This window comes from Notolepis coatsorum (genome assembly GCF_963971535.1).
Source record: "Notolepis coatsorum genome assembly, chromosome: 2".
NCBI classification, from domain to species: domain Eukaryota; kingdom Metazoa; phylum Chordata; class Actinopteri; order Aulopiformes; family Paralepididae; genus Notolepis; species Notolepis coatsorum.
In genome coordinates, this window is record NC_140166.1 from 57563618 (window position 1) to 57591336 (window position 27719).

A 27719-nucleotide genomic window follows, 5' to 3' on the forward strand; every position below is an offset into this window, starting at 1 on the left:
CGGTTTAATCTGATCCTTTGTAACATGTATGTCATAAATGTCTTGCTGAATTGAAAATGGGGGACCCTGATGGAAACAAGACAAACGTCTTTCTCAGGTCTGCATCCCCTTAACAATTGTATGTATTGAGCCGTACTGTATTGTACCCATTCTGCAATCTGTTAAATAAAGTTTTCATTCATTCATTCATTCATGAGGTATGAGTTGTAGTGCAAATCTCTACCAATAAATATAATAATAATTATTATTATGCTAAATGACATGCATTATAATAATGACCAGCAGCAGCAGATCTGCAAGTTGTCAGTAACACCAGTACAGTACAGTACAGTAGTATGTACAGTAGTATTTTGAGTGACGCCACCTACACACCACGCCCTGTATGTTATGGGTGTGATGGATGTCCCTCACGGTGTATTAGGCACGGGCGGGTTTCCCTCTGAGGTCTATTACGTCTCCTCCCGTCAGCTCTTGGCCGGTGTAATGAACGAGCGCTCCCTCGCGGAGCCAATGAGGGTGAAGCTGCTCTGTGCTGCGCAGTTTGAATCTGAAGCGGCTGCAGTCAGAGTGACGTCACGGTTCTGCAGAGTGTTGTGAAGCTGATCCAACAGTTAATCTAACTCATCTCTCAAAGCACCGCCTGGACTAGCAGCACGATGAGAAAGAGGTAATATAACATAACGCTAATAATACACCGTGTCTCCGCTGTCTGTCTGTGTGCACGTTTTATATCCAGAAGAACGCAAACAAGAATGCTAACTTGGCTAACGTTACTAACACAACCCGAGCTACACGTCCAAACGATCATCATCATAATCATAATAACGCGGATACATTCAAACATCTTGAGTTTCTGTATCGTTGCCTAACATTATAAGCTAACGTTAGCCAATTCATAAGTCTGGTAATAATGGGGGAACTAAATAAGCTTGAACTCAATACTCTGTGTATTGAGCTGTACTGTACTGTATTGTACCCATTCTGCAATCTGTTAATAAAGTTTTCAATCAATCAAACTCAACTGATTAGTTTAGGAATAGGGGGCAGGTAACTATAAGAGTTATTCTTCTTCCTGCTCCTGTTGCCCACATGGTATGGTATTTATGATTTTGTATGAAAACTCTATGATTGTATTGCTTCCATGTGGCGAATAATACAACTATGAGAATCTGATGAATGAAGTGCCAACAATAAAGTACGTGTTCCTGTCCTCCACGCCCCACAGTGAGGTGCTCGCAGCAGAGTCTGTGGCCTGCCTGAACAAAGCGCTCTGTCGTCTGAAGGACATATGGGAGGAGATCGGGATCCCAGAGGACCAGAGGCTGCAGAGGACCAACGTGGTGAAGAACCACATCAAGGTGGGACACCTGACCACATCTCCTCCGATGGCAGAGCGGCCATTTAGAACCGTGTTGTACATACATGTGCACATGATTTATCTACATGTCAAGTGACAGAGTATATTGAAACGTTATTCCGACTATGGAAGTGGAGCTAACTCCCTTATTCACCTCATCTGCTTCAATGCAGCCAACACACGCACTCACACACGCACGCACACACACACACACACACACACGCACACACACACACACATGCACACACACACACACAAACGCGCCCATAAACTGGAATTCCCAGTACACATTACACAGTAATGACGTAACCTTTTCCCATTCGGTTCTTGGTGGTAGGACAGGAAATGAACTCGGACTAGTATAAAGCCCTGTGTGTCTGAATTAATTAATGAAAACTTTATTACCAGATTGCAGAATGGGTACAATACAGTACGGCTCAATTCACACAATTGTTAATAAGGGGATGCAGACCAGAGAAAGACTTTCGTCTTGTTTACATCAGGGTCCCCCATTTTCAATTCATAGTGACATTTATGGCATACATGACATCATGGCATTTATGACATAGGGACATACATGACATACAGGTATATAGTACTGTTACATTTGTGACATATATGATATGCAAATATACAGTACTGTTACCCAGAGATCCTAACAGAAAATATATACATACGGTGGGGAGAGAATATATACTTTACGGTGGCCAGTTTCGAATTGCAGCCTCCCGTAGGTGCTCTTTAAGAGCGGTTTTGAATGTGGGTAGTGATTCACATTCCTTTACGGCTGTGGGTAGGGCGTTCCACATTGTTGTGGCATAATTGCGAAATGTGTTTAGTCCCTTGTCTGTGCCGAATCCAATAATATAAAGCAAGACGCACTGTTAATATATTGCTGTAATATGGGAAATGTGTGGGACTATCCGGTATTTATTTGAAAATAAATACTTTTAGTTTGATACCTACACATGGCCTGCTGTGTTTCCTCAGAAAGGTGTTCTTGGTGGGGCTTGAAATGGTTCAGAATCTGTCCGGACCATGCCATGTGTGACTCTGTACTCTCCCCTGAAACCAAGGCTAATGATGTTCTTTCTGTGGGGTGGTGGTGGCACCTCCATGGGAGTTGTGTAGGTCTCCCAATATGAATGAATGAATGATCTTCATTGTCAAGAATGGTACAACGAAATTGAAAATGCAGCCCTAGGTGCTAACACAGTCACACAGTCCTAGATAATAACAACACAGTCCTAAATACACAGTCTTAAAATAATAAAGACGAGTGAGACATAATACACATGAACAGGGGGGGGTATAAAAAGAAAATTGCACTATTCCCTTGGTGTTATGTGTGCGTGGGTGGGGGGGGGGGGGGGGGGGGGTGGTTGCAGGGGAAATTGTTTGCTTAAAATTTTAGCTGAGTTTAGTGCACTTATGGCCCTGGGATAAAAACTGAACTTGAGTCTGTTATTCCGGATGGGCATGCCGCTGAAACGCCTGCCCGAGCGCAGCGGTATGAGGTGTTTGTTGTCAGGTTGGTGTGGGTCCTTCAGTATTTTGACTGCCTTTTTAAGACAGCGGGAGAGGAGTTGTATAGTTCTTCCAGTGAGTGATATTATGTAAGCATTAAAGGAGTGAAAGGACCACACAATAATGAACACAGTTAATTTAGTTACGTTTAGTGAATGAACGAGGAAAGGAAGAAATGAACACATCAACAGAACTTCTCTGTCTTACTAAGGCTATTCAAATGTATAAAGGATAACTTCGGCATTTTTTAAACCTGGACCCTATTTTTCCGGGTCTAATTGAATATTGGGGGACACATTTTTTTGTAAATGCTCCAGTATCGCGGGAGATCGCTTCAGCCGGCAGCCGTAAAGCGGGCTGCAATGTGATCACACGGGGCAAACCTACACATCGAAGTACATCCACTAAAAGAGCTTCTTCTGACACTGACAGGCTCAGACTGTTATAAGTGTCTGAAGATTTCGTTCACTACAGTCTGGCTCAAACAGACGTCTTGCTCTAAAATCCTGTGAGATGCGAGTTGTTGCAGGAAAGGTACAGCAGACAGAAAGTGTTGCGTTATCTAAAATATATAAAACAACTAGGGATGCTCGATATTGGCTTTTTTACCTATACCGATATTGTCCAACTCTTAATTTCCGATACCGATATCAACCGATACCGATATATGCAGGGTTCCCCCCCCAAAAAACGGAATAATTCCAGGTAATTAACATTGCATATCTCTTGTTGTGGAATTAACACAACAATATGCATACTTTTGACAATAAATAAAATCTGAATTTGTTCTTACTTGCTTGCCTGGGTAAATAAAGGTTATAGAAATGTAAAAAAATTAGTGCTGTCAAACGATTAAAATATTTAACTCGATTAATCGCATGATTGTCCATAGTTAACTCGCGATTAATCGCAAATTAATCGTTTTTTTTTTTTTTTTTTTTACCTTAAACATCTTTTTCAAGTTCCAAGTTTTAATACTCTTATCAACATGCGAGTCAACAAATGCTTGCTTTATGCAGCCATTTAACACAAAAGGATGACCCTCATGCATTGCAAATTTGCATCAAATTCAAAACCGAGTGATGCACAAAATAACTTAAAAGAAAATAATAATTTAAAACAATGAATAAAGTGTGCATGAAATAATACGGGAAAGAAAACGTTAGGAACTTGTTACATTCACACACACAAGGGCTGATTAATCACTCGCCCCCCTCTCTCCCTCACACACACACACTCTCCCAGCTCTCTTTCTCTCTTGCCCCTTCCTCATCTCTCTCACCCCCCTCTCTCTCTATATCACACACACACACACACACACACACACACACACACACACACACACACACACACTTCAGAAACAAACATAGTATCAATGAGAGCATCAATAATACACCTGAGTGTATTTAATCTAGTTAATCTTGAGTTAAAAAAATTAGTGACATTAATAGAATCGGGAGTTAACGCGTTAATATCGCGTTAACTTTGACAGCCTTAAAAAAAAATAAAGATTTTGAAAACCGATACCGATATTTTCCGATATCACATTTTAATGCCAATATCGGCCGATAATATCGGACATCCCTAAAAGCAACCTTTCTGTGCTGCTCTTACAAGAGTGGAGAGACCTGCTGCAGACAGAGTGGAGGTAATGTTATTAGCTAAAGTTATTGTGTTGACCTGTCATCGGTAGACGCAAAATCTTGACAGGATAACAGCAAAAACAATCACTCAATAATAAGCCAGTAGTATGTACAAAATATCAAGTCATGATTGATCATTTTCTCTTTGTTTGTAGACATCAGAAAAACCGCAAATGGTGAAATGGATAAACGGAGACTGGAAGAAGCGCAAACACAATGTAACATGTTGTCAGAGAGAGACTTATTACAACAGTCTGTCAAGTTAACAGGATTGTCCCTGGCTTTTGAAATGCTGTATGTGGTAAAGGTGGCGTTGATTTGGGTTTGTCATTGTGAGTCGGGTGGAACTGGAACCGATGGGGGGCCTTTTTATGGACATGATGAGACATGAAACGGCCCCTTAGCTGATCTTAGTCGACCAAGACACAGTTGGTCGATTAGTCAATGTTGAGTTGTTGAATGAATCATTCCCTGAAAAATGACAAGTTAATCTCCGGTAAACACTAGATTAAGTGAAGTCATATTATCTGCACCAGGGTTTACTGGACATGATGATCACAGAGGAGGAGTCTCTGAGGACCAGGCTGGTGGAGAGCATGCGCTGCTGCCGCCAAGACCTGGAGAAGCTCTGCCGGGAGCTGCAGCTGCCCCCGTTTCAGGTGAGTAGTCCAACCAGTAGTCCAGCCAGCAGTCCAACCAGTAGTCCAGCCAGTAGTCTAACCAGTAGTCCAGCCAGTAGTCTAACCAGTAGTCCAGCCAGCAGTCCAACCAGTAGTCCAGCCAGTAGTCTAACCAGTAGTCCAGCCAGTAGTCTAACCAGTAGTCCAGCCAGTAGTCTAACCAGTAGTCCAGCCAGTAGTCTAACCAGTAGTCCAGCCAGTAGTCTAACCAGTAGTCCAGCCAGTAGTCTAACCAGTAGTCCAGCCAGTAGTCTAACCAGTAGTCCAGCCAGTAGTCTAACCAGTAGTCCAGCCAGCAGTCTAACCAGTAGTCTAACCACAGTAATCAGTAGTCTAACCAGTAGTCTAACCACAGTAATCAGTAGTCTAACCACAGTAACCAGTAGTCCAGCCAGTAGTCTAACCACAGTAACCAGTAGTCTAACCACAGTAACCAGTAGTCCAGCCAGTAGTCTAACCAGTAGTCTAACCAGTAGTCCAGCCAGTAGTCTAACCAGTAGTCCAGCCAGTAGTCTAACCAGTAGTCCAGCCAGTAGTCTAACCAGTAGTCCAGCCAGTAGTCCAGCCAGCAGTCTAACCAGTAGTCTAACCAGTAGTCCAACCAGTAGTCTAACCAGTAGTCTAACCAGTAGTCTAACCAGTAGTCCAACCAGTAGTCCAACCAGTAGTCTAACCAGTAGTCCAGCCAGTAGTCCAACCAGTAGTCTAACCAGTAGTCTAACCAGTAGTCTAACCAGTAGTCTAACCAGTAGTCTAACCAGTAGTCTAACCAGTAGTCTAACCAGTAGTCTAACCAGTAGTCTAACCAGTAGTCCAACCAGTAGTCCAGCCAGTAGTCTAACCAGTAGTCTAACCAGTAGTCTAACCAGTAGTCTAACCAGTAGTCCAACCAGTAGTCTAACCAGTAGTCCAGCCAGTAGTCCAGCCAGTAGTCTAACCAGTAGTCCAGCCAGTAGTCCAGCCAGTAGTCCAGCCAGTAGTCTAACCAGTAGTCTAACCAGTAGTCCAGCCAGTAGTCCAGCCAGTAGTCCAGCCAGTAGTCTAACCAGTAGTCTAACCAGTAGTCCAGCCAGTAGTCCAGCCAGTAGTCCAGCCAGTAGTCTAACTGGTCTGTTTGTATTATGTACTGTTTACATTTTGTACAATCGTCGTTTGTGTAAATGAGAGAACCCTCAGAAGCTTACGGTTTGAAATGAAGGTTGAAATGAAATGTGCAGTGAATGTAGACGGCATCTAGTTTTTTTTTTTTTTTTAAACTTTGGCCATTCCCCTGGCTCTTTTATGTGTTTATCACATCTATACTGGTCAAGGATGACCGACAGAAACAGGCTGAAAGGGTTCAGATGGGGGGGAAGACACTCTGGGAAAGGCACGGCTGCAGTCGGGATTCGAACTCGCTAAGCCCCAGATCCGTGACGAGCACGGTTGTCCACGGCGCTGAAATAGCGCTCGCGGTACGTGGTGAGCTACTGGAGCTCCCCCTACGGCATCTAGTTTTAGCGTCTCTCTGTGGTTTGCGCCCCCTGTCTCGCAGGAGGAGCAGGGCATCACGATGCTGCAGCAGGAGAAGGACATCCGCACGCGGGTGGAGGCGCTGGGGGCGGAGCGGAGCCAGCGGAGGCAGCAGCTGACGGAGCTGATGGAGCGCGACCACGAGCTGTGCGACATCCTGTGCTCCGAGCCCTACAGCGGCACCGACCCGCAGGCCGTGCCCTCCCTGGAGCAGCTGGACGGGTTCAGACGACACCTCGCCGGCCAGAATGCAGAGAAGGTCAGAGGTCACCCCCGCCGGGGGGATGGAAACGCTAAGACGTCAAAAAAGGGATCATTCATCAAAATAGATGATTCATCATTCAAATAGTCATGTTAGCGTGATTACAAACGAATTCATTGGGGGGGGGGGGGGGAGCAGTCGTCTGGTAATCCAGAGGTTCCCGGTTCGATTCCTGCTCCTCCCGGGCAGCGTGTCGAAGTGTCCTTGAGCAAGACACTTCATTTCTCTTAACCCCTAATTTCTCCTGATGAGCAGGTTGGCACCTTGCATGGTTGTCTCCACCGTCGGTGTGTGAATGTGTGAGTGAATGGGTAAAATGAGAGGAACAAAATTGTAAAGCGCTTTGGATAAAAGCTGCTATATACATTAAATGCAGCCAAGTTTCAAGTTCAAGTTTCTTTAATAGTTGTCATACAGAAGTACAGAATACTTTCATACAAAATGCTTCTTACTGTTACGCTCCAGAGACTGTGCTAGACCATTTATGTGGGAAATGCTGAAAGCGTTGGATGTATTAACAACTAGGGCTGTACTGAATGTAATTTAACATTCAAAGCTTCTATTGAAGTATTCGAACGAAGCTTCGTATGTCTGTCATCATATTTTATGGCGTAATCCAGAAAAAATTGTTTAAATATATATATATTTTTTAATAAATATCCTCAAACTAAATCCTCAATTTGAATAAAGTGATTAATCTGATTAAATTAGTATTTTTCTTTTATTAAATCAACTTTCTTTAATGAATATCAGTTTCGTCAACATGAATAATCCAATCAGGGCTCACGGTTGGTAGGAAAGTGATGGTGATGTCCTGATGGAGCGCCGAGCGGATGCAGATAGGCTACATCATTTATGATAAATGTTTTATAAAAATGTTTTATGATGAGTCATATACTATAATACTATAATATTAGTGTAGCCTAATCTTTATCTGTAACTGTGAAGAAACCCCCCATTGGTTTAAACGGAATGAATAGACATAAAAAATAAATATATAAAAAGATTAAAATAAAATTCGAATGTTGATTTAGAATTCGAACGTCAACATTATGGACGAAGCTTTGAACTATTCGGTACGGCCCTGCTAACAACACGGTCCCCTGCCTTCTGTGTGTCTGTGTAGCCCTGCTAACAACACGGTCCCCTGCCTTCTGTGTGTCTGTGTAGCCCTGCTAACAACACGGTCCCCTGCCTTCTGTGTGTCTGTGTAGCCCTGCTAACAACACGGTCCCCTGCCTTCTGTGTGTCTGTGTAGCCCTGCTAACAACACGGTCCCCTGCCTTCTGTGTCTCCAGGAGAGCCGGCACGCGGAGTTTGTGGACACCAAGCGCCAGATCCTCCTGGTGATGGACGAGCTGGAGCAGCTTCCAGAGAGCAGCTTCGAGAAGGACGTGGCCTGTGAGGACGAGGACGACTTCTGTCTCTCCAGAGACAACATCACGGCCCTCAAGCTGCTCCTCTGTCAGGTAACAAAGGTTTCTCAGGGTTCGCACAAGGTCCTTGAAGTGCTTAAAGTGCTTGAAATTCAAATCAACCATTGGCATTGAAAGTTGGTGAGACTGTCCTGCTAAGCGTGCTGCTGCTCTGCTCTGTGCCCTGGCGCTGACGCTGTAGCTGGAGGAGCGCAGGCTGGAGAACCAGGCGTTGTGCGAGCGCCACCGCGAGAAGGTCCAGCAGCTGTGGGAGCGACTGCAGGTCCCAGAGGAGACCCGCCAGGCCTTCTGTCAGCACATGGTGTCCTCCAGGAAGAGCAACCTGCAGGCGGTGAGTGGTGGGGAGTCAGGCCTTCTGTCAGCACATGGTGTCCTCCAGGAAGAGCAACCTGCAGGCGGTGAGTGGGGGGGAGTCAGGCCTTCTGTCAGCACATGGTGTCCTCCAGGAAGAGCAACCTGCAGGCGGTGAGTGGGGGGGAGTCAGGCCTTCTGTCAGCACATGGTGTCCTCCAGGAAGAGCAACCTGCAGGCGGTGAGTGGGGGGGAGTCAGGCCTTCTGTCAGCACATGGTGTCCTCCAGGAAGAGCAACCTGCAGGCGGTGAGTGGGGGGGAGTCAGGCCTTCTGTCAGCACATGGTGTCCTCCAGGAAGAGCAACCTGCAGGCGGTGAGTGGGGGGGAGTCAGGCCTTCTGTCAGCACATGGTGTCCTCCAGGAAGAGCAACCTGCAGGCGCTGAGTGGTGGGGAGTCAGGCCTTCTGTCAGCACATGGTGTCCTCCAGGAAGAGCAACCTGCAGGCGCTGAGTGGTGGGGAGTCAGGCCTTCTGTCAGCACATGGTGTCCTCCAGGAAGAGCAACCTGCAGGCGCTGAGTGGGGGGGAGTCAGGCCTTCTGTCAGCACATGGTGTCCTCCAGGAAGAGCAACCTGCAGGCGCTGAGTGGGGGGGGAGTCAGGCCTTCTGTCAGCACATGGTCTCCTCCAGGAAGAGCAACCTGCAGGCGCTGAGTGGGGGGGAGTCAGGCCTTCTGTCAGCACATGGTGTCCTCCAGGAAGAGCAACCTGCAGGCGATGAGTGGGGGGGAGTCCCATATAGGGCTGCACGATTAATCGTTTTTTAATCGAAATCGCGATTTGGAATGATGCAATTATCAAATCGCCAAGTCTGCATTTTTTTTTTTTTTTTATAACCAGGAAGTCCCATTGAGATACAAGATCTCCTTTGCAAGGTAGACCTGGCCAAGATGACAGCAATAACATTTGCAATACATCACACAGCAATAAAATTTGCGATACATCACACAACAGAACATAACAAATGTGCATGTATACAATACATCACATGTAAACACAAAGCAGAATAGTCTACATGATAGTAAAAGTGTATAATACAGGGTAATACAGTAATTTTGCAGTTGGGACCCGACTACAGAAAGCAGCAACATTCTTCTTGTACATTTCTTTTAAAATATGTTATAATCGCATCGCAAATCGCAATCGCAATATCGGTCAGAATAATCGCAATTAGATTATTTCCCAAAATCGTGCAGCCCCTAGTCCCATATGATCCAACACGTCACGTGTGTTCAGCCAGGAATAAGGGCTGTGATGAATCAAAAGGGGGAGGATCAAACCACAACACTGGATTCTTCCACATTGCGAGCCAGAAGAATGAGAAGAGTTAATTTAATAAAATTTCCATTCAGTTTTGGTTGATTTATTTTATTTTATATATGTTTTTGGTAGATTTTCATTGGCTTTATTGGACTTTAAGTCCGGCAGAGAGGAAGGACGGGAGGAGAGATATGGGGCCAGGGTCGCCGGGTCCGGGAGTCGAACCCGCGACGGCCGCGTTGCACCGCAGTGCCTTACGTGGTGCGCCAGCCTGGCCACCCTATTTTATTGTTTTAAAATTAGTTTAGTTTTACGTTTCAGCGTTGGGTTCTATTCATTTATTTAACCATTTATTTTTCTGGTAATATGGGAGGTACTAGTCGGGGGCAGGATTTAAGGGGTTCAGGATAGGTATTGTGTTTCTACAAACACTTTGTGAAGGCAGTCAACTACCACATGCCTGTCCCGTCATCCCAGTCTCTGTGAACAAACAGGGCTGACCCCTATTGGTCGACTAATCGGCTAATCGGTCGAAAGGGGCCGTAGTCGACTAACCAACCTCTTAGTTTCACATTTAAATCGACGTGACTGGGGAAATGTTGCCAGTCAGTCAGCCAAAACAAATTCCTGGACGACTCCAAGGTCGAACTGAGGGCTGCTCAAGTCGAAGGCCCTCTTGGAGATAAGAGTGGCATGCGGATCCCCCACCCCCCCTCCTACGTGTATGGCCCAGCGCCTCACGTTGGTGATGGCAGCTAACTCGTATGCGTGCTGGAGGGGGGAGCCAAGGCTGTCTCATCAGCCCCCCCCCCCCCCCCCCCCCCCGGGTGCTCCGCGCCAAACATGGCAGCGGTAATACGCATACGTCTGTCTCAAAGAGTCCTGCATGTATAACAAATGCGCATGTTGGTGAATTTATGACTGTGTGCCATTATTACTATCAATGTAATAATTGTGGAATATTACTATAATGAGCTGTATGTGTATGAACCAAGCATCCTTTGTGAAGCACTTTGGTTGACAAGTGTCATGTTTAAATGTGCTATATAAATAAATTTGATTGATTGATGATTGATTAGTCGAATAGTAAAAAAAAAAAAATATATATTATATATTTTTTAATCATTCCTTCCAAAAGAAAGGAGGCCTAGAAGCGTGGCTAACACTAATGGCACGCATACCAGAGGCTAACTGCCTACGAAAACAGGCACAGAGGCACTGAAAGAGGATTTCACCCATCTAATGAACACACTAGACTATAGACAAATATCAAGATGTATCCATCAGTGGACCAATTGCATGCTTTTGCAGAGGACAAGAAGCCTTCAGTCGACTCCTTCAGACATTAAGCACCCCCACAGCCCAAATGGAATGATACAATAAAAAATAAAAATATTATACTTAAAAAAAAATTATAATAATTTGTCTACCAATAGTCGACTAACGGCAAATTTTGGCCAATCATAGTCGACCATCCAAATCCTTAGTCGGGGACAGCCCTAACACACACCAATGCCTCCTCACACCTGCCCTCGACACATTTGGACCAAATTGACAAAGACAAAATGTCTTTATTATATTATTTCATTTGTATTTTAGTTATTTTTTTTATAAATAGACTATATAGTTTCAGTTTTGTTGTCGTCTTTTGCTAGTTGTCCCGAGGAAGGTGTTTCTGGTGCTGTTGTGCAGAACCCCTGGCCTTCAGAGCAAACTGCATTATATTCTGAGCAGGGGTCGCACAAGGTCCTTGAAGTGCTTAAAGTGCTTGATTAAAAAAAGTCAAGGCCTGGAATTCCTTGAAAACAGCAACTAATTGTCGGAAATTGTTTTTTTAAGTCATAAATATTGGACCAGATTTTTTTTCTATATAAAAAAAAAAAGAAAAACATTTAAAAGTAAATTGTATCTTTTTAAATGCCCTTTTTAAAATGAAAAATGGTGCTTGGAAAAGTCCTTGAATTTCATGTTGCAATGTCTGTGGCAGTGGTGCCCAACCAGTCGACCTCGATCGACCGGTAGATCGCTCGCTGGTTTCAAGTAGACCGTGAGATTATTTAGGGAGGTGACATTGGGGCTGCACATTGGCAAAAAAAAAAAAAAGATCAAATGGAAATCCGCGAGCCCAACTCAGATCGAGTTTTCCACCTGGCGGCTGTGTGTATTTGCCATGTCTCGCCCCTGCATCAACGGAGGCACAGTATTCCAACACACATCATACATCCTGCGCAGGTATAATCACTGCGGCCACGTCTGGTCGTTTGTGAGTCAGAGGAGCGCAAAGTGCCGCGACGTGCGTGACAGCCCTGCGCAGGTATATCGCCTGGTCTTTTGTGATTGTGAGTCAATGTGTACTCGGATATTTGTGATCGACACTGTCTCGTAACTAAAGCACTTCCAGGGGGGAGGCTTTCCAGGCCAAGCATATAAAGATGATGATAAAGTTGATTAATTTAACCTGGACACTCGCAATGGATAGGTCTGTTGTCAGAAGCGGCGCGTCACATGCGTGTGTTCCAAATTCTGGCAAGAGAAAGGCAGAATTTAGTAGTAGCGATACCAGAACTACTATGAAACGGAGTAAAAGAAGTTATGATCCTAAATACTTGGCATATGGATTTACTTGGACTGGCCAAGAAGATGACCCGAGACCACAGTGCGTTTTGTGTTACGAGATCCTTTCTAACGAGAGCTTTAAACCAAGTAAATTACAGCGGCACTTGGAAACTAAGCATCCTGAATCTAAAACGGTGATTTGAAGCCCATCATCTGTAGCCACACACAGGGGCGGACCTAGCACATTTGGCGCCCTAGGCGAGATTCACCACTGTAATTTTTTTTTTTTTTGTAATTTTTTTTTATGGCTTTTGCCTCTTCATAGTTCTCTAACGTTAGTCTTTCTTTCCTCAACGCTCAATTCTATAAACACTTGACCGATACCCATCAATGCACAGCGCTCTAGCATGTTCTGACTGTGAACACCTAAAGCTGAGGCTCAGACCGACCGACCGTTTTAGATTTTTGGCTCATTTTCCCTTATGTTAGAATTTTTTTTATGTAAAAATAATGGTTGCAGATATAGAGGGGGGCGCCAAAACTGCACAGATTTTTTTTTTTTTTTTTTTTTGGTGCCCCCCTCTGGGTGGCGCTCTAGGCGACCGCCTATATCGCCTGTAGGAAGGTCCGCCCACACAGAAGGGCTCATTGATCAATTTTGGAATTATTTCCCCGAAAGAAAGAGCACGGACAATTTGAACAACTGGATCCAAGATCCTGCCAAGATCCTGTTCATTGCGCATGATGCAACAGGCATCCCTCTGTCTGAGCAGGAGGCGTTGATCGATCTTTCGTGTGATGAGAAAGTCAAGTTCACTGGACAGGCCCTCGCAAAGTTTTGGATATCAGTCCGGAACGACTACTCAGTGCTGTGTAATGCTGCGCTGAGAAACCTTGTCCCGTTTGCATCAACATACCTCTGTGAAGCGGGATTCTCGGCTTTGACATTAATAAAAAATAAATGCAGATCTCGCCTCAGAGTAGAAGCGGATCTGCGCCTCTTTCTCAGCACAACGCAGCCACGTATCATGGAACTATGTTCAAATGTACAAGCACACCCTTCCCATTAAGTCTCATTTTTGTTTATTCTTGAAAAGCGCATGTGAACACATACAAAATGGCAAAATATGCCTTGATCGTTTTATAAATGTGTGTATACAGAAACAATTCCATTTGATAATATTCCTTCATTTCATTAATAACATTCTTGTCATTCTTGTAATTCCTACACTACACCATTACAATGATATATAAAATATCATATTATATTATATACTCATTCAATATGCACATGACAGAAAATATTATATGCCATATAATATTTTCTGTCATGTGCATATTGAATGGGTATTATTAATCTACTATTACTACTAATACTAGCCGAGAGTAGGTCAAATTTGGGCTGGTAGCTCTCGGCTAGGTGGCAAATTAAAAAGTAGATCTTGGTTTAAAAAAGGTTGGGCACCCCTGGTCTGTGGGAACCCAGTCTAATATAAGTAATAGCATCTCGCTTCCTCTCAACTTTTTGGGGAATTTATTTTCTCTGGCAAATATCATGCAGCCGGACGGTTTGTGGTTCAGAACATTTTTAAATGTCTATCTCTGCTGATCCCCCTGCTGGCCGCTGCCAGGACTGCTGCTGCTCTGTGTTTGATGCCCCCGCTGGCCGCTGCCAGGACTGCTGCTGCTCTGTGTTTGCTACTTTACATTTATATCTAATGTAAACTTCCCGTCCTCAGTTGGAAGCGGAGGTCTGTCGCCTGGAGGCCCTGAGGCTGCAGAACGTCCGTAACGTGACGGAGGCCATCCGCTCGGAGATGTCGCTCTACTGGGACAAGTGCTTCTTCAGCGCCGACCAGAGGCTCGCCTTCACCCCCTATCTGAGCGGTCAGTGAGCCTTCAGCCCCTATCTGAGCGGTCAGTGAGCGAATGAATGAGGCATGCCTTCGCCCCCTATCTGAGCGGTCAGTGAGTGAATGAACGAGGCACGCCTTCGCCCCCTATCTGAGCAGTCAGTGAGTGCCTTCGCGCCCTATCTGAGCGGTCAGTGAGTGCCTTCGCGCCCTACCTGAGCGGTCAGTGAGTGAATGAACGAGGCATGCCTTCGCGCCCTACCTGAGCGGTCAGTGAGCGAATGAATGAGGCACGCCTTCAGCCCCTATCTGAGCGGTCAGTGAGCGAATGAACGAGGCACGCCTTCGCCCCCTATCTGAGCGGTCAGTGAGTGCCTTCGCCCCCTATCTGAGCGGTCAGTGAGTGCCTTCGCCCCCTATCTGAGCGGTCAGTGAGTGCCTTCGCCCCCTATCTGAGCGGTCAGTTAGTGCCTTCGCCCCCTACCTGAGCGGTCAGTGAGCGAATGAATGAGGCTCGCCTTCGCCCCCTATCTGAGCGGTCAGTGAGCAAATGAATGAGTGAACACTAGGGATGTCTGATATTATCGGCCGACCGATATTGGTATTAAAATGTAATATCGGAAATGATTGGTATGATATATATATATATATATATATATATATATATATATATATATATATATATATATATTCTTTTTAACCTTTATTTACCCAGGCAAGTAAGAACTAATTCTTATTTTATTTATTGTGAAAAGTATGCATAATGTTGTGTTAATTCCACGACAAGAGATATGTAATGTTAATTACCTGAACCGGGACCCTGCATATATCGGTATCAGAAATTAAGAGTTTGACAATATCGGTAAAAAAGCCAATATCGAACATCCCATATGGTTTATTTTCTGTCTTTGTTTACAACAAATCAAAAACACACTTGTGTGGACCTACAAAAAAAAAGCTCACACACAAAAACCAAACCCAATGACAGAAAAAAGGAATAGGCTGAAGCACATGCTTTTTCTTTGCCTATCTTTTACAATTCTTAAAACGAAAATATATTTTTTAAAGATTTATTTGAGCATTTTTACAGCTTTTTTTGGTCATACAACACCGACAGGAGAGGGAGAACGGGAGAAGATGTGGGGAGGATATGACCGACAGAGGAGAGGGAGAACGGGAGAAGATGTGGGGGAGGACATGACCGACAGAGGAGAGAGAGAACGGGAGAAGATGTGGGGGAGGACATGACCGACAGAGGAGAGGGAGAACGGGAGGAGATGTGGGGGAGGACATGACCGACAGAGGAGAGGGAGAACGGGAGAAGATGTGGGGGAGGACATGACCGACACAGGAGAGGGAGGAGATGTGGGGGAGGACATGACCGACAGAGGAGAGGGAGAACGGGAGAAGATGTGGGGAGGACATGACCGACAGAGGAGAGGGAGAACGGGAGGAGATGTGGGGGAGGACATGACCGACACAGGAGAGGGAGAACGGGAGAAGATGTGGGGGAGGACATGACCGACAGAGGAGAGGGAGAACGGGAGAAGATGTGGGGGAGGACATGACCGACACAGGAGAGGGAGAACGGGAGCAGATGTGGGGGAGGACAAGACCGACAGAGGAGAGGGAGAACGGGAGAAGATGTGGGGAGGATATGACCGACACAGGAGAGGGAGAACGGGAGAGGATGTGGGGGAGGACAAGACCGACAGAGGAGAGGGAGAACGGGAGAAGATGTGGGGAGGACAAGACCGACAGAGGAGAGGCAGAACGGGAGAAGATGTGGGGGAGGACATGACCGACAGAGGAGAGGGAGAACGGGAGAGGATGTGGGGGAGGACATGACCGACAATTTTTTTTAATGTTTTACTCAAAACCGTACTATTGAATTATTAAATTTTTAAGGCGTTTTTTAAATCTCCCCTGAGAAGTACACAACTTCAACCCGTCACTAAGGCTATTCCATAGTTTAACTCCCAAAATTGAAACACATCTAGCTTTTACATTAGTTCTTACCTTTTTACATGTTTTAAGAATACACAACCCTCTTAAATGATACTTTCCTTCTCTTGGTTTAAAGAGACATGGAATACAAACTGGTAGGCTTTTGTGACCTTCAGGTTTGAACCTTCGTTAAGGGGTTTACCGTTCAGTGTAAGAATGTGTGTATTGTTCTCCTGGTCTAGGACGGTCTAATCGAGATCCGTGTCTCCTATAGCCAGAAACCAGAGGATTAAGACGTGAGCCTGTGATGTCATCAATGTGTCAAATCTAGAGCTGCTCCATAGAGAATGAGCTGGGAAAGAGTGACCGTGAAAACACCCAGGATTTATGGGGACAAACAAACATACTTTTTCTAGTTTTGTTTTATTTGCCTCATAAGACTGCTTCATACAGTAAAAAGAATAAAGACCAAACACTATACAAAATATACAAAATGCTAAGATGAGGTAGAGATGTAGTGCAAATCCTTTTGTAATAAATAGATAAAATATGGTGTAGTGTTTTAAAGTGTGTGTGGATGTGGATGTGTGTGCAATGGATGTAGAATGGATGGGTTAGTGGTGTTGCACAGAGTCACTGAGCATCCTGAGGATAGAAGCACCGTCCTATTATCCTATTTCCTACCTTGTGAATGTGTATTAAGGGCACACCAAAAACAAACAGGGGGCACCGTGCATTTGCGGTTGCAGCCCAACTCCCATCTCAAAACACATTTGTGCTCCGTAGCTTTTAAAATAATGTAGTCTGCTGCTGTAATTTAGTTTGTAGTTCTGTATTGTGTTTGTGTTTTTTTTTTTTTTTTTTTTACTATATTATGGTTTTTACTGTGAAGCACTTTGGTCAACCATGTTGTTTTTAAACGTGCTATACAAATAAAGTTGGATTTGATTGGAAAGTTATGAAATCGCCAAGCTACCATTTATAAAACAAAGCCCATTAGTTCTCTGGACTCCAGGTTTGGGGGAGAGAGTTTTTCATCTTCAAATGCTAATTACACTAGAGGCCTGTTTAGATCATCAGGCCACATGGCCTGAGGTTCTGGTCACATTATTACACTAGAGGCCTGTTTAGATCATCAGGCCACATGGCCTGAGGTTCTGGTCACATTATTACACTAGAGGCCTGTTTAGATCATCAGGCCACATGGCCGGAGGTTCTGGTCACATTATTACACTAGAGGCTGTTTAGATCATCAGGCCACATGGCCGGAGATTCTGGTCACATTATTACACTAGAGGCCTGTTTAGATCATCAGGCCACATGGCCGGAGGTTCTGGTTACATTATTACACTAGAGGCCTGTTTAGATCATCAGGCCACATGGCTGGAGGTTCTGGTCACATTATTACACTAGAGGCCTGTTTAGATCATCAGGCCACATGGCTGGAGGTTCTGGTCACATTATTACACTAGAGGCCTGTTTAGATCATCAGGCCACATGGCCTGAGGTTCTGGTCACATTATTACACTAGAGGCCTGTTTAGATCATCAGGCCACATGGCTGGAGGTTCTGGTCACATTATTACACTAGAGGCCTGTTTAGATCATCAGGCCACATGGCCTGAGGTTCTGGTCACATTATTACACTAGAGGCCTGTTTAGATCATCAGGCCACATGGCCTGAGGTTCTGGTCACATTATTACACTAGAGGCCTGTTTAGATCATCAGGCCACATGGCCTGAGGTTCTGGTCACATTATTACACTAGAGGCTGTTTAGATCATCAGGCCACATGGCCGGAGGTTCTGGTCACATTATTACACTAGAGGCCTGTTTAGATCATCAGGCCACATGGCCGGAGGTTCTGGTCACATTATTACACTAGAGGCCTGTTTAGATCATCAGGCCACATGGCTGGAGGTTCTGGTCACATTATTACACTAGAGGCCTGTTTAGATCATCAGGCCACATGGCTGGAGGTTCTGGTCACATTATTACACTAGAGGCCTGTTTAGATCATCAGGCCACATGGCCTGAGGTTCTGGTCACATTATTACACTAGAGGCCTGTTTAGATCATCAGGCCACATGGCTGGAGGTTCTGGTCACATTATTACACTAGAGGCCTGTTTAGATCATCAGGCCACATGGCCTGAGGTTCTGGTCACATTATTACACTAGAGGCCTGTTTAGATCATCAGGCCACATGGCTGGAGGTTCTGGTCACATTATTACACTAGAGGCCTGTTTAGATCATCAGGCCACATGGCCTGAGGTTCTGGTCACATTATTACACTAGAGGCCTGTTTAGATCATCAGGCCACATGGCTGGAGGTTCTGGTCACATTATTACACTAGAGGCTGTTTAGATCATCAGGCCACATGGCCTGAGGTTCTGGTCACATTATTACACTAGAGGCCTGTTTAGATCATCAGGCCACATGGCTGGAGGTTCTGGTCACATTATTACACTAGAGGCCTGTTTAGATCATCAGGCCACATGGCTGGAGGTTCTGGTCACATTATTACACTAGAGGCTGTTTAGATCATCAGGCCACATGGCCGGAGGTTCTGGTCACATTATTACACTAGAGCCTGTTTAGATCATCAGGCCACATGGCCTGAGGTTCTGGTCACATTATTACACTAGAGGCCTGTTTAGATCATCAGGCCACATGGCTGGAGGTTCTGGTCAGATGTCGGTATCTTTATTTCGGTATCTTCATGAAGATGGTGACTGACTGAAAGACATCTTTTTATAATCTATAGGCTAATGGGTAGTAGGGCTGCAACGATTAGTCAACATAATTGACGACGTCGATCATAAAAACTCGTCGACGCCGAATGGTTGCGTCGATGCGTTGTATTAAAAAAATATATATATATATTTTTTTCACTACCTATCTTTGTGAAAGTGGCTTCTCAGCTCTGTCCAGCTGAAGACAGAGCAGAGGAACAGATTGGACATTGAGCATGACCTCAGAGTTGCTTTGTCTACCATCACCCCAGACTTTGAGACTCTTGTCAGGAGCAAACAACAACCCCAGTTATCCCATTAGTTCCCCCAAACTTACTGTAGGTCTGTTATGTTAAGCTAAGAAGTCTGCTAAGAAGCATATTATTTATTATTATTATTTTATTTCATTGGGTTTTTAGCCCTAGTTGCACTTTTGTTGCAACCCCAGTTATCCCATTAGTTCCCCCAAACTTAGGTATGTTAAGCTAAGATTTTATTTTATTTTATTACGGATCCCCATTAGCTGGTGCCATGGCAACCAGCTAGTCTTCCTGGGGTCCACACACAAAAACATACAAAAACAATCACTATTGCAAAACAGAATTATTAAAAGTCAGTACTCAACATACAATACACAATGAAACTAACAATTAAGATGGCTAAAATTACATGCAAGCAAAGAAACGGAAAACAAAAAAACAAAACAAAATACAGTGTTAAAGGGGAACTCCAACATTTTGGGAAATTAGCTTATTTAACATCTTCCCTGGAGTTAGACAAGAAGATACATACCTTTTTTGTCTCCGAGTGCATTTTAGCTTTGGGAATAGACGCTCCGTTAGCATAGCTTAGCTTCATCACTGGAAGTGAGGCAGGACAGTAGCCTTACAGTGCCTTACAGTGTATTGCAAGGTCTGACATTGACCAAACTTGATATGCATGACCTTGGTGGGCTCTAGGTCAACTCCTGAAAAGGGGGTCAATGTCAGACTTTGCAATCAAAAGTTAGGGGGCTAATAACCCTTGCCATAATTTCAGTGCGCCCCCTAACTTTTGATTGCAAGGTCTGACATTGACCCCCTTTTCAGGAGTTGACCTAGAGCCCACCAAGGTCATGCATATCAAATTTGGTCAATGTCGGACCTTGCAATACACTGTAAGGCACTGTAAGGCTACTGTCCTGCCTCACTTCCAGTGATGAAGCTAAGCTATGCTAACGGAGCGTCTATTCCCAAAGCTAAAATGCACGCACAGAGACAAAAAAGGTATGTATCTTCTTGTCTAACTCCAGGGAAGATGTTAAATAAGCTAATTTCCCAAAATGTTGGAGTTCCCCTTTAAATACAATTTAAGATTGTTTTTAAAATTGAATCTTTTTAAGAATTGCTTTTAGAATGCTCATCAATGTTACTAAAACATCAATTTCACCATACCTTTAATATAATATTAAGATTGGTCGACTACCAAAATAATCGTTAGTTGCAGCCCTAATGGGTAGTTAGTTAATTGTTACTAGTCTGCTGATCCGCCCCTTGAACGGCCCTTCTAAGGTTTCTCTCCTCCACATTGCCTGTGGTGCATTTCTTTCCTGACCTCTTGTCCTCTCTCCTCAGAGGACTTCAGGGAGGATCTGTTGACCTCTTGTCCTCTCTCCTCAGAGGACTTCAGGGAGGATCTGTTGACCTCTGACCTCTTGTCCTCTCTCCTCAGAGGACTTCAGGGAGGATCTGCTCACGCAGCACGACGCAGAGCTCCAGCGCCTGAAGCAGCACTACGACGAACACAGGGATCTGTTCGAGGGAGTCCACCAATGGGAGGACAGCTGGCGGCTCTTCCTGGAACTGGAGGTGTGTGTGTGTGTGTGTACCCCCCCCCCAAAACAAAACAAAACACGAAATAGTTATTTTCTGTTTCAGTTCAAATGTTCAGTTTCAGTTAAATTCAGTTATTCTTTTTAATAGAATGGATCATTAAATCAGAGGGTATTGGAAAATGGATAAAAGCACTATAATATAAATGCACCATTTTATACCATCTGAGAGGAGCGGCTCTCGTACCGACTTCTTAGCGTGTTTCTCACCCGCGTCTGTTTGTCTGGCATCACCAGAAAAAAGCTACAGATCCGACGAGGTTCAACAACCGAGGAGGGAACCTGCTGAAGGAGGAGAAGCAGAGGTCTGAGCTACTGAAGAGCCTCCCCAAGGTAAACACACACAGTAGAGGGTCGATACAACTTTTATTTTTTACTGCAATAAAAATTATTGGAATGATGCATATATATATATTATTTTTATTGCATATATTTTATGTTAACGTTTTTCATTCAGGGACATAATTTTCAGTTGAAAAAAAGGTAATCAATCGTAATATTGTGATATTACACTATCGTGACTCGTAGTGTTGTGATAATAGCGTGTCGTGGGGCCTCTGGTGATTCGCTGGGATCCCAAAGTGCTACACTACAGGGTTAAAACATAGTTAAAATAAAATAAAATAGTTATTAGTAAAAACAAATAAAATAAAATACAGAATAAAAATAAGATAAAAATAGAACATAGTTAATTAACACTTTAACTGCCGGAAGACGCTTTTAGGCGTCCTTCCCCGCCATGCTCAAGTTGCCGAAGACGCCGTAACTCGTCTTTGATATCAATATTTCAAAAATCTGTGATCGGAATCATATTTCCTTTCCGGGGCCCTGAGACACAAGTGTGATCTCCTCTCAATCCTCTAGCGGTTCAAGACCGCCATCTGGTGGCCGATCGGCAGATCGAAAAAACGGATGTTACCTTTAACCCGGTAGGACTCACTCCATATGGGGTCCGGGCACTCGCTAGTGTTAGAGAGACTCAGTCTTCACACAGTGAACATCGATCGCTGCAAATAACTCGAAAAAACAACATGATTTGGACGTATATATTATTATACAACCTGGAAATGGACCGGATATTTCTATATCCCATAATAGGAAAATGTCTGTTCCACGCTCATCGCCCAACGGCGCGAGGAAGATACGGTAAGATTCAGCGTTATTTTTCAATGTGTACGATACTAACTGCTATGATGAACATTTGACCCACATTAGATGAATGGTATAACGCTGCCCACGGAATTATAAACGCCCCCTCGGCCATCCGGTCAACATCAGATTACGTGTAGTAACTTCCAGAAGTCCGTCCAGTTGGATTTTTTTATATCGCGCCGATTGCTATCAAACTGTATTTGATCATCAATATAATGCATTTGGGGCTATAAATCACGTTCTGGAGAAAGCTGCAGAAAGAGATGAAAACATACTTATACTTTAGATCATATTTTAGTATGAATATGTGAATGAAAAAGTTTAACGTTCATACACCCTGAACAATACATATAAGACATTGAATGGGCCCTAATAATGGCAATTTAGCAATAGAATTTAAAAGGTTATAGCCCTGCAAAGAAGGGGAACTTCTACATAGACAAATAGAGCTGGCAACCTATGGTATATCATGAATTTAGCCTTAGGCAATCAAAGTGTTAAAAACATAGTATAAACAGACAATTTAAAAACAACAGCACAAGAAAAAAAAAAAAAAAAAAGCTAACAGTCAAAGGCCTTTTTAAACAGGTTTTCAGGCCTGCTTTAAAAGAGTCCAGGCTCTGTGGTGCCTCAGCTGGATGGGGAGGCTGTTCCACAGGCGTGGTGCAATACTACTCTTATCGGTTCTTTTAGATTATTATTATTTAAAAAAAATATTAAACATTTATTTGAACGGCTTAAGGCCATATCTGTACTTGATGTTTGTTTGTTGTGTTGCATATTTGATATAAACTTCAATCAAATCAAACCCCCCCCTCTTAAAAACAAAAACCTGTGTTTAACCTGGCCATCTATAATAAACAGTTCTATCATGCTAAAACTGTGAAACAAATGTCCTACTCCCCTAAAGAAAGAAATACATAGCAAACATGACTCTGTTATCCAATAGTGCTGCTGCTTTTTATTTAGTTAAAATCTTTTAGTTAATAAGACTACAATATGACTACAATGATTTCATGACGGCTTCCTGTCCTCGCGTTTCCGGTTTCCGGTGCTATGCACGGAGATTTGTAACGTTACATTTTCAACAACAGATTGCTGCTAATTAAACACTTCATGGAAACGGAGTAACGTTAACGTTATGTCGAGTTCATACGTGTAGTGTAGTATGAACTCGACATAACTAGGGAGTTCCCGATCACATTTTTTTGATACCGATCTTTCCCGATCCGATAAAAAAAAAAAAAATGTATCCCAATTTCTCACATTACATTCACCCTGAATGTTGACGTTATCCAGGTGAAAAGTTAACTTTATTCAAGCGAGGCATTGCAGTCCTTGACATAAATCATTTGATGTATAATTAAATCAAAGGAAATGCGTTTGTTTTGGCAAAATTCTTCTGCTCTGTGTGACAATAAATAAATTAATGATGATATGCAATTTAAAACCAAAACTAAGGCCTCGGTATGAGTTTAAGACGTGAACATGGTCATGTTTGTTGAATAAAAATAAAAATCCTGATTATTATTATTTTTTTGCCGATCCCGATCTTCGGAAAATCACGTGATCGGATCGGGACATCCCTAGACATAACGTTAACGTTACTCCGTTTCGACTGTTGCTGCCACCGTTGCAGATGGATGGTACACTCTGTTAGCTCCGTAGCTAATCCGCTCCTAGACTACCGATAGCAGTACCGATAACGTCGGAGCTTATCAATACTCAGTTTTTTTCTCATTTAGAACCGGGTTTCGGGGGACATCCCTACTAATGATACACTTCCGTCTGACCCTCCAGCTGGAGAAGCGGCTGAAGGCCCAGATAGACACCTGGCAGCAGCAGGAGGGGCGGGACTTCCTGGTGAGCGGACAGCACTTCCTGCAGTACGTGGGCTCGCAGTGGGAGCTGCACCGCATCGAGAAGGAGCAGGAGAAACTAGACCGGGTAAGAAACTAGCCTGGTTCTCAGTAGAGATACAACTAGCCTGGTTCTCAGTAGAGATACAACTAGCCTGGTTCACAGTAGAGATACAACTAGCCTGGTTCACAGTAGAGATACAACTAGCCTGGTTCACAGTAGAGATACAACTAGCCTGGTTCTCAGTAGAGATACAACTAGCCTGGTTCACAGTAGAGATACAACTAGCCTGGTTCACAGTAGAGATACAACTAGCCTGGTTCTCAGTAGAGATAAAACTAGCCTGGTTCTCAGTAGAGATACAACTAGCCTGGTTCTCAGTGGAGATACAACTAGCCTGGTTCACAGTAGAGATACAACTAGCCTGGTTCACAGTAGAGATACAACTAGCCTGGTTCTCAGTAGAGATACAACTAGCCTGGTTCTCAGTAGAGATAAAACTAGCCTGGTTCTCAGTAGAGATACAACTAGCCTGGTTCTCAGTGGAGATACAACTAGCCTGGTTCACAGTAGAGATACAACTAGCCTGGTTCACAGTAGAGATACAACTAGCCTGGTTCTCAGTAGAGATACAACTAGCCTGGTTCTCAGTAGAGATACAACTAGCCTGGTTCACAGTAGAGATACAACTAGCCTGGTTCTCAGTAGAGATACAACTAGCCTGGTTCTCAGTAGAGATACAACTAGCCTGGTTCTCAGTAGAGATACAACTAGCCTGGTTCACAGTAGAGATACAACTAGCCTGGTTCTCAGTAGAGATACAACTAGCCTGGTTCTCAGTAGAGATACAACTAGCCTGGTTCTCAGTAGAGATACAACTAGCCTGGTTCACAGTAGAGATACAACTAGCCTGGTTCTCAGTAGAGATACAACTAGCCTGGTTCACAGTAGAGATACAACTAGCCTGGTTCTCAGTAGAGATACAACTAGCCTGGTTCACAGTAGAGATACAACTAGCCTGGTTCACTGTAGAGATACAACTAGCCTGGTTCTCAGTAGAGATACAACTAGTCTGGTTCACAGTAGAGATACAACTAGCCTGGTTCACTGTAGAGATACAACTAGCCTGGTTCACAGTAGAGATACAACTAGCCTGGTTCACAGTAGAGATACAACTAGTCTGGTTCTCAGTAGAGATACAACTAGCCTGGTTCTCAGTAGAGATACAACTAGCCTGGTTCTCAGTAGAGATACAACTAGCCTGGTTCTCAGTAGAGATACAACTAGCCTGGTTCTCAGTAGAGATACAACTAGCCTGGTTCTCAGTAGAGATACAACTAGCCTGGTTCTCAGTAGAGATACAACTAGCCTGGTTCACAGTAGAGATACAACTAGCCTGGTTCTCAGTAGAGATACAACTAGCCTGGTTCTCAGTAGAGATACAACTAGCCTGGTTCTCAGTAGAGATACAACTAGCCTGGTTCACAGTAGAGATAAAACTAGCCTGGTTCACAGTAGAGATACAACTAGCCTGGTTCTCAGTAGAGATACAACTAGCCTGGTTCTCAGTAGAGATACAACTAGCCTGGTTCTCAGTAGAGATACAACTAGCCTGGTTCTCAGTAGAGATACAACTAGCCTGGTTCACAGTAGAGATAAAACTAGCCTGGTTCACAGTAGAGATACAACTAGCCTGGTTCTCAGTAGAGATACAACTAGCCTGGTTCTCAGTCGAGATACAACTAGCCTGGTTCTCAGTAGAGATTAGGGATGCCCCGATCGATCGGCCACCGATCGTTATCGGCCGATAATCAGTATAAATATGCGATCGGGGAATTCCGATAATTAGTCATATTCGCCGATCGCGGAAACTGATCAAGTGGATATCTCACTCGCTTGTCTCAGACGCACAGGACCTGCAAACTGCTCCTCCTCCCTAGCCCCGCCCGTACCCGTGTAGAGTTTGTAAACACAGAGGAGGCGGACCTCCTCTGCTGAGTCTAGATAGTGCATTCGACCTGAGCTAACGTTAGCTACCTAGCTATCGTTACTGTTTAAACAAAATTACCCAGTCAACTATTCACTTTTAGTAGGCATTGTCTAACGGTATTTAGCCGGCTAGCTACTGATAGCTCCGGATATCAACAAATGCCCCAGGAAGTCTAGTAGCCCATGTTGATATCTCCGTTAGCTTGCGTTAGCTTGCGTTAGCTTGCGTTAGCTGACGTTAGTTCACGGTTCAAAACGAAATGTCCGATTGAACTAAATAGTTGTCTTAACGTCATCTAGCCGGCTAGCAGTAGCTACAGATAGCTCCTGATATCAATGTCTTATAACATTGATTGAATGCGTATTCGAGCTGAGGGCTTGCTGAATATGAAATGACCAAAGCATAACGTTACCAAGGCAATAGGGTCCCGCTGCAGCGCCGGAGAATCCTTTTTGGAGCTAGGGCTACTAGAGTACACACAGACAGTGGAGCTGTTTGCAGATAGCGAGCATTTTGACTTGTTGCGTGGTGGCGATGTCTCGCAGATAATACAAGTACAAGTCTAATTATATAATATATATATTTTATAAAAAAAAAAAAAAAAAAAAAAAAAACTTTTTATATAAAATAATTTTTAATTTCTTTTTAATCAAAAACGATCGGTATCGGATCGGTATCGGCCGATATGGCTCACGACGATCGGTGATCGGTATCGGTGGCAAAAAACGTGATCGGGGCATCCCTAGTAGAGATACAACTAGCCTGGTTCTCAGTAGAGATACAACTAGCCTGGTTCACAGTAGAGATAAAACTAGTCTGGTTCTCAGTAGAGATCAAACCAGTCTGATTCACTAACAGTAGACATTAAACTAGTCTGATCCTGCTCGCTGGTAGTTGGAACCGATTTATAAAAACACTGGTTATAGTTTTCATCAGGCTGCATGATCTGCGTGTAGTTAGGGCTGGGCGATTAATCGATTTTATCGATTAATTCGAAATAATGATTTAGGACGATTTTGACCAACCTTTCTTTTTAAGAGTCACCTTTTATTTTACAAAAAGTGGTGTTTGGTGAAAGTTAGATTTGCACTTTATTAATCCCAATAGGGAAATACATTTTTTTTTTTTTTTTTTTTTTTTATTATTGCAAAACAAAACTTATTAAAAGTCAGTACTCAACACACAATGTATAATGAAACTTTCAGTAAAGGTGGTTAAAATATATGCAAGTACAGAAACAGGATAAAACAAAAATAGTCAATAATAACATTTTAACCGTATACAGTGTATATCCAGCGAAGTTACAATTATATAAATGTTAGTATATAATATACCCCTAATACCTATTTTCTAAAACCCTACACACATATGCTCCAGCTCAAACCCCCCCCTCCCGGACCCCCTCTTGGATAGTACCTCCATTATCCCTCACTCCTAACCAGACACTACCATTATAGGCTAGCTTTTATTCTCTCCACCACTTCTAACCACATTGACATTTTGGATTCATTGAGCCCCAGAATTCTTGCTGTAGATATTTCTTGATATATCACATCGAGATATGTAAGAAACCACACTTTCCGGCAAATTTTTTCCGGTTGAAACCAACGTGATGCGATCAGTTTTTTAGCTACTGTGATACCCGATAAAACCAATCTTTTTAGTTGTGGATTCACTGCAAACTCAAAAACATCATTCAATAGCAATACCGCGGGGTGTACAGGTAT

The 27719-nt window shown here is 43.7% G+C and overlaps 1 protein-coding gene across 2 annotated transcripts in view; it reads left to right on the plus strand.

The window, feature by feature from the left end:
• The first annotated feature begins 547 nt into the window (after window positions 1-547).
• LOC311246558 (protein regulator of cytokinesis 1-like) overlaps window positions 548-27719 on the plus strand; it is a 54443-nt gene continuing 27271 nt past the window's right edge. For both annotated transcript variants that reach the window (XM_084336707.1, XM_084336708.1), the window contains exons 1-10: window positions 548-667; window positions 1226-1358; window positions 5064-5186; window positions 6742-6978; window positions 8280-8450; window positions 8599-8748; window positions 14325-14472; window positions 20831-20967; window positions 21228-21323; window positions 23943-24089. In XM_084336707.1, coding sequence (XP_084192833.1) covers window positions 657-667; window positions 1226-1358; window positions 5064-5186; window positions 6742-6978; window positions 8280-8450; window positions 8599-8748; window positions 14325-14472; window positions 20831-20967; window positions 21228-21323; window positions 23943-24089 — 1353 coding nt within the window. In that variant the 5' untranslated portion in view covers window positions 548-656. The remainder of the gene's footprint in view (window positions 668-1225; window positions 1359-5063; window positions 5187-6741; window positions 6979-8279; window positions 8451-8598; window positions 8749-14324; window positions 14473-20830; window positions 20968-21227; window positions 21324-23942; window positions 24090-27719) is intronic.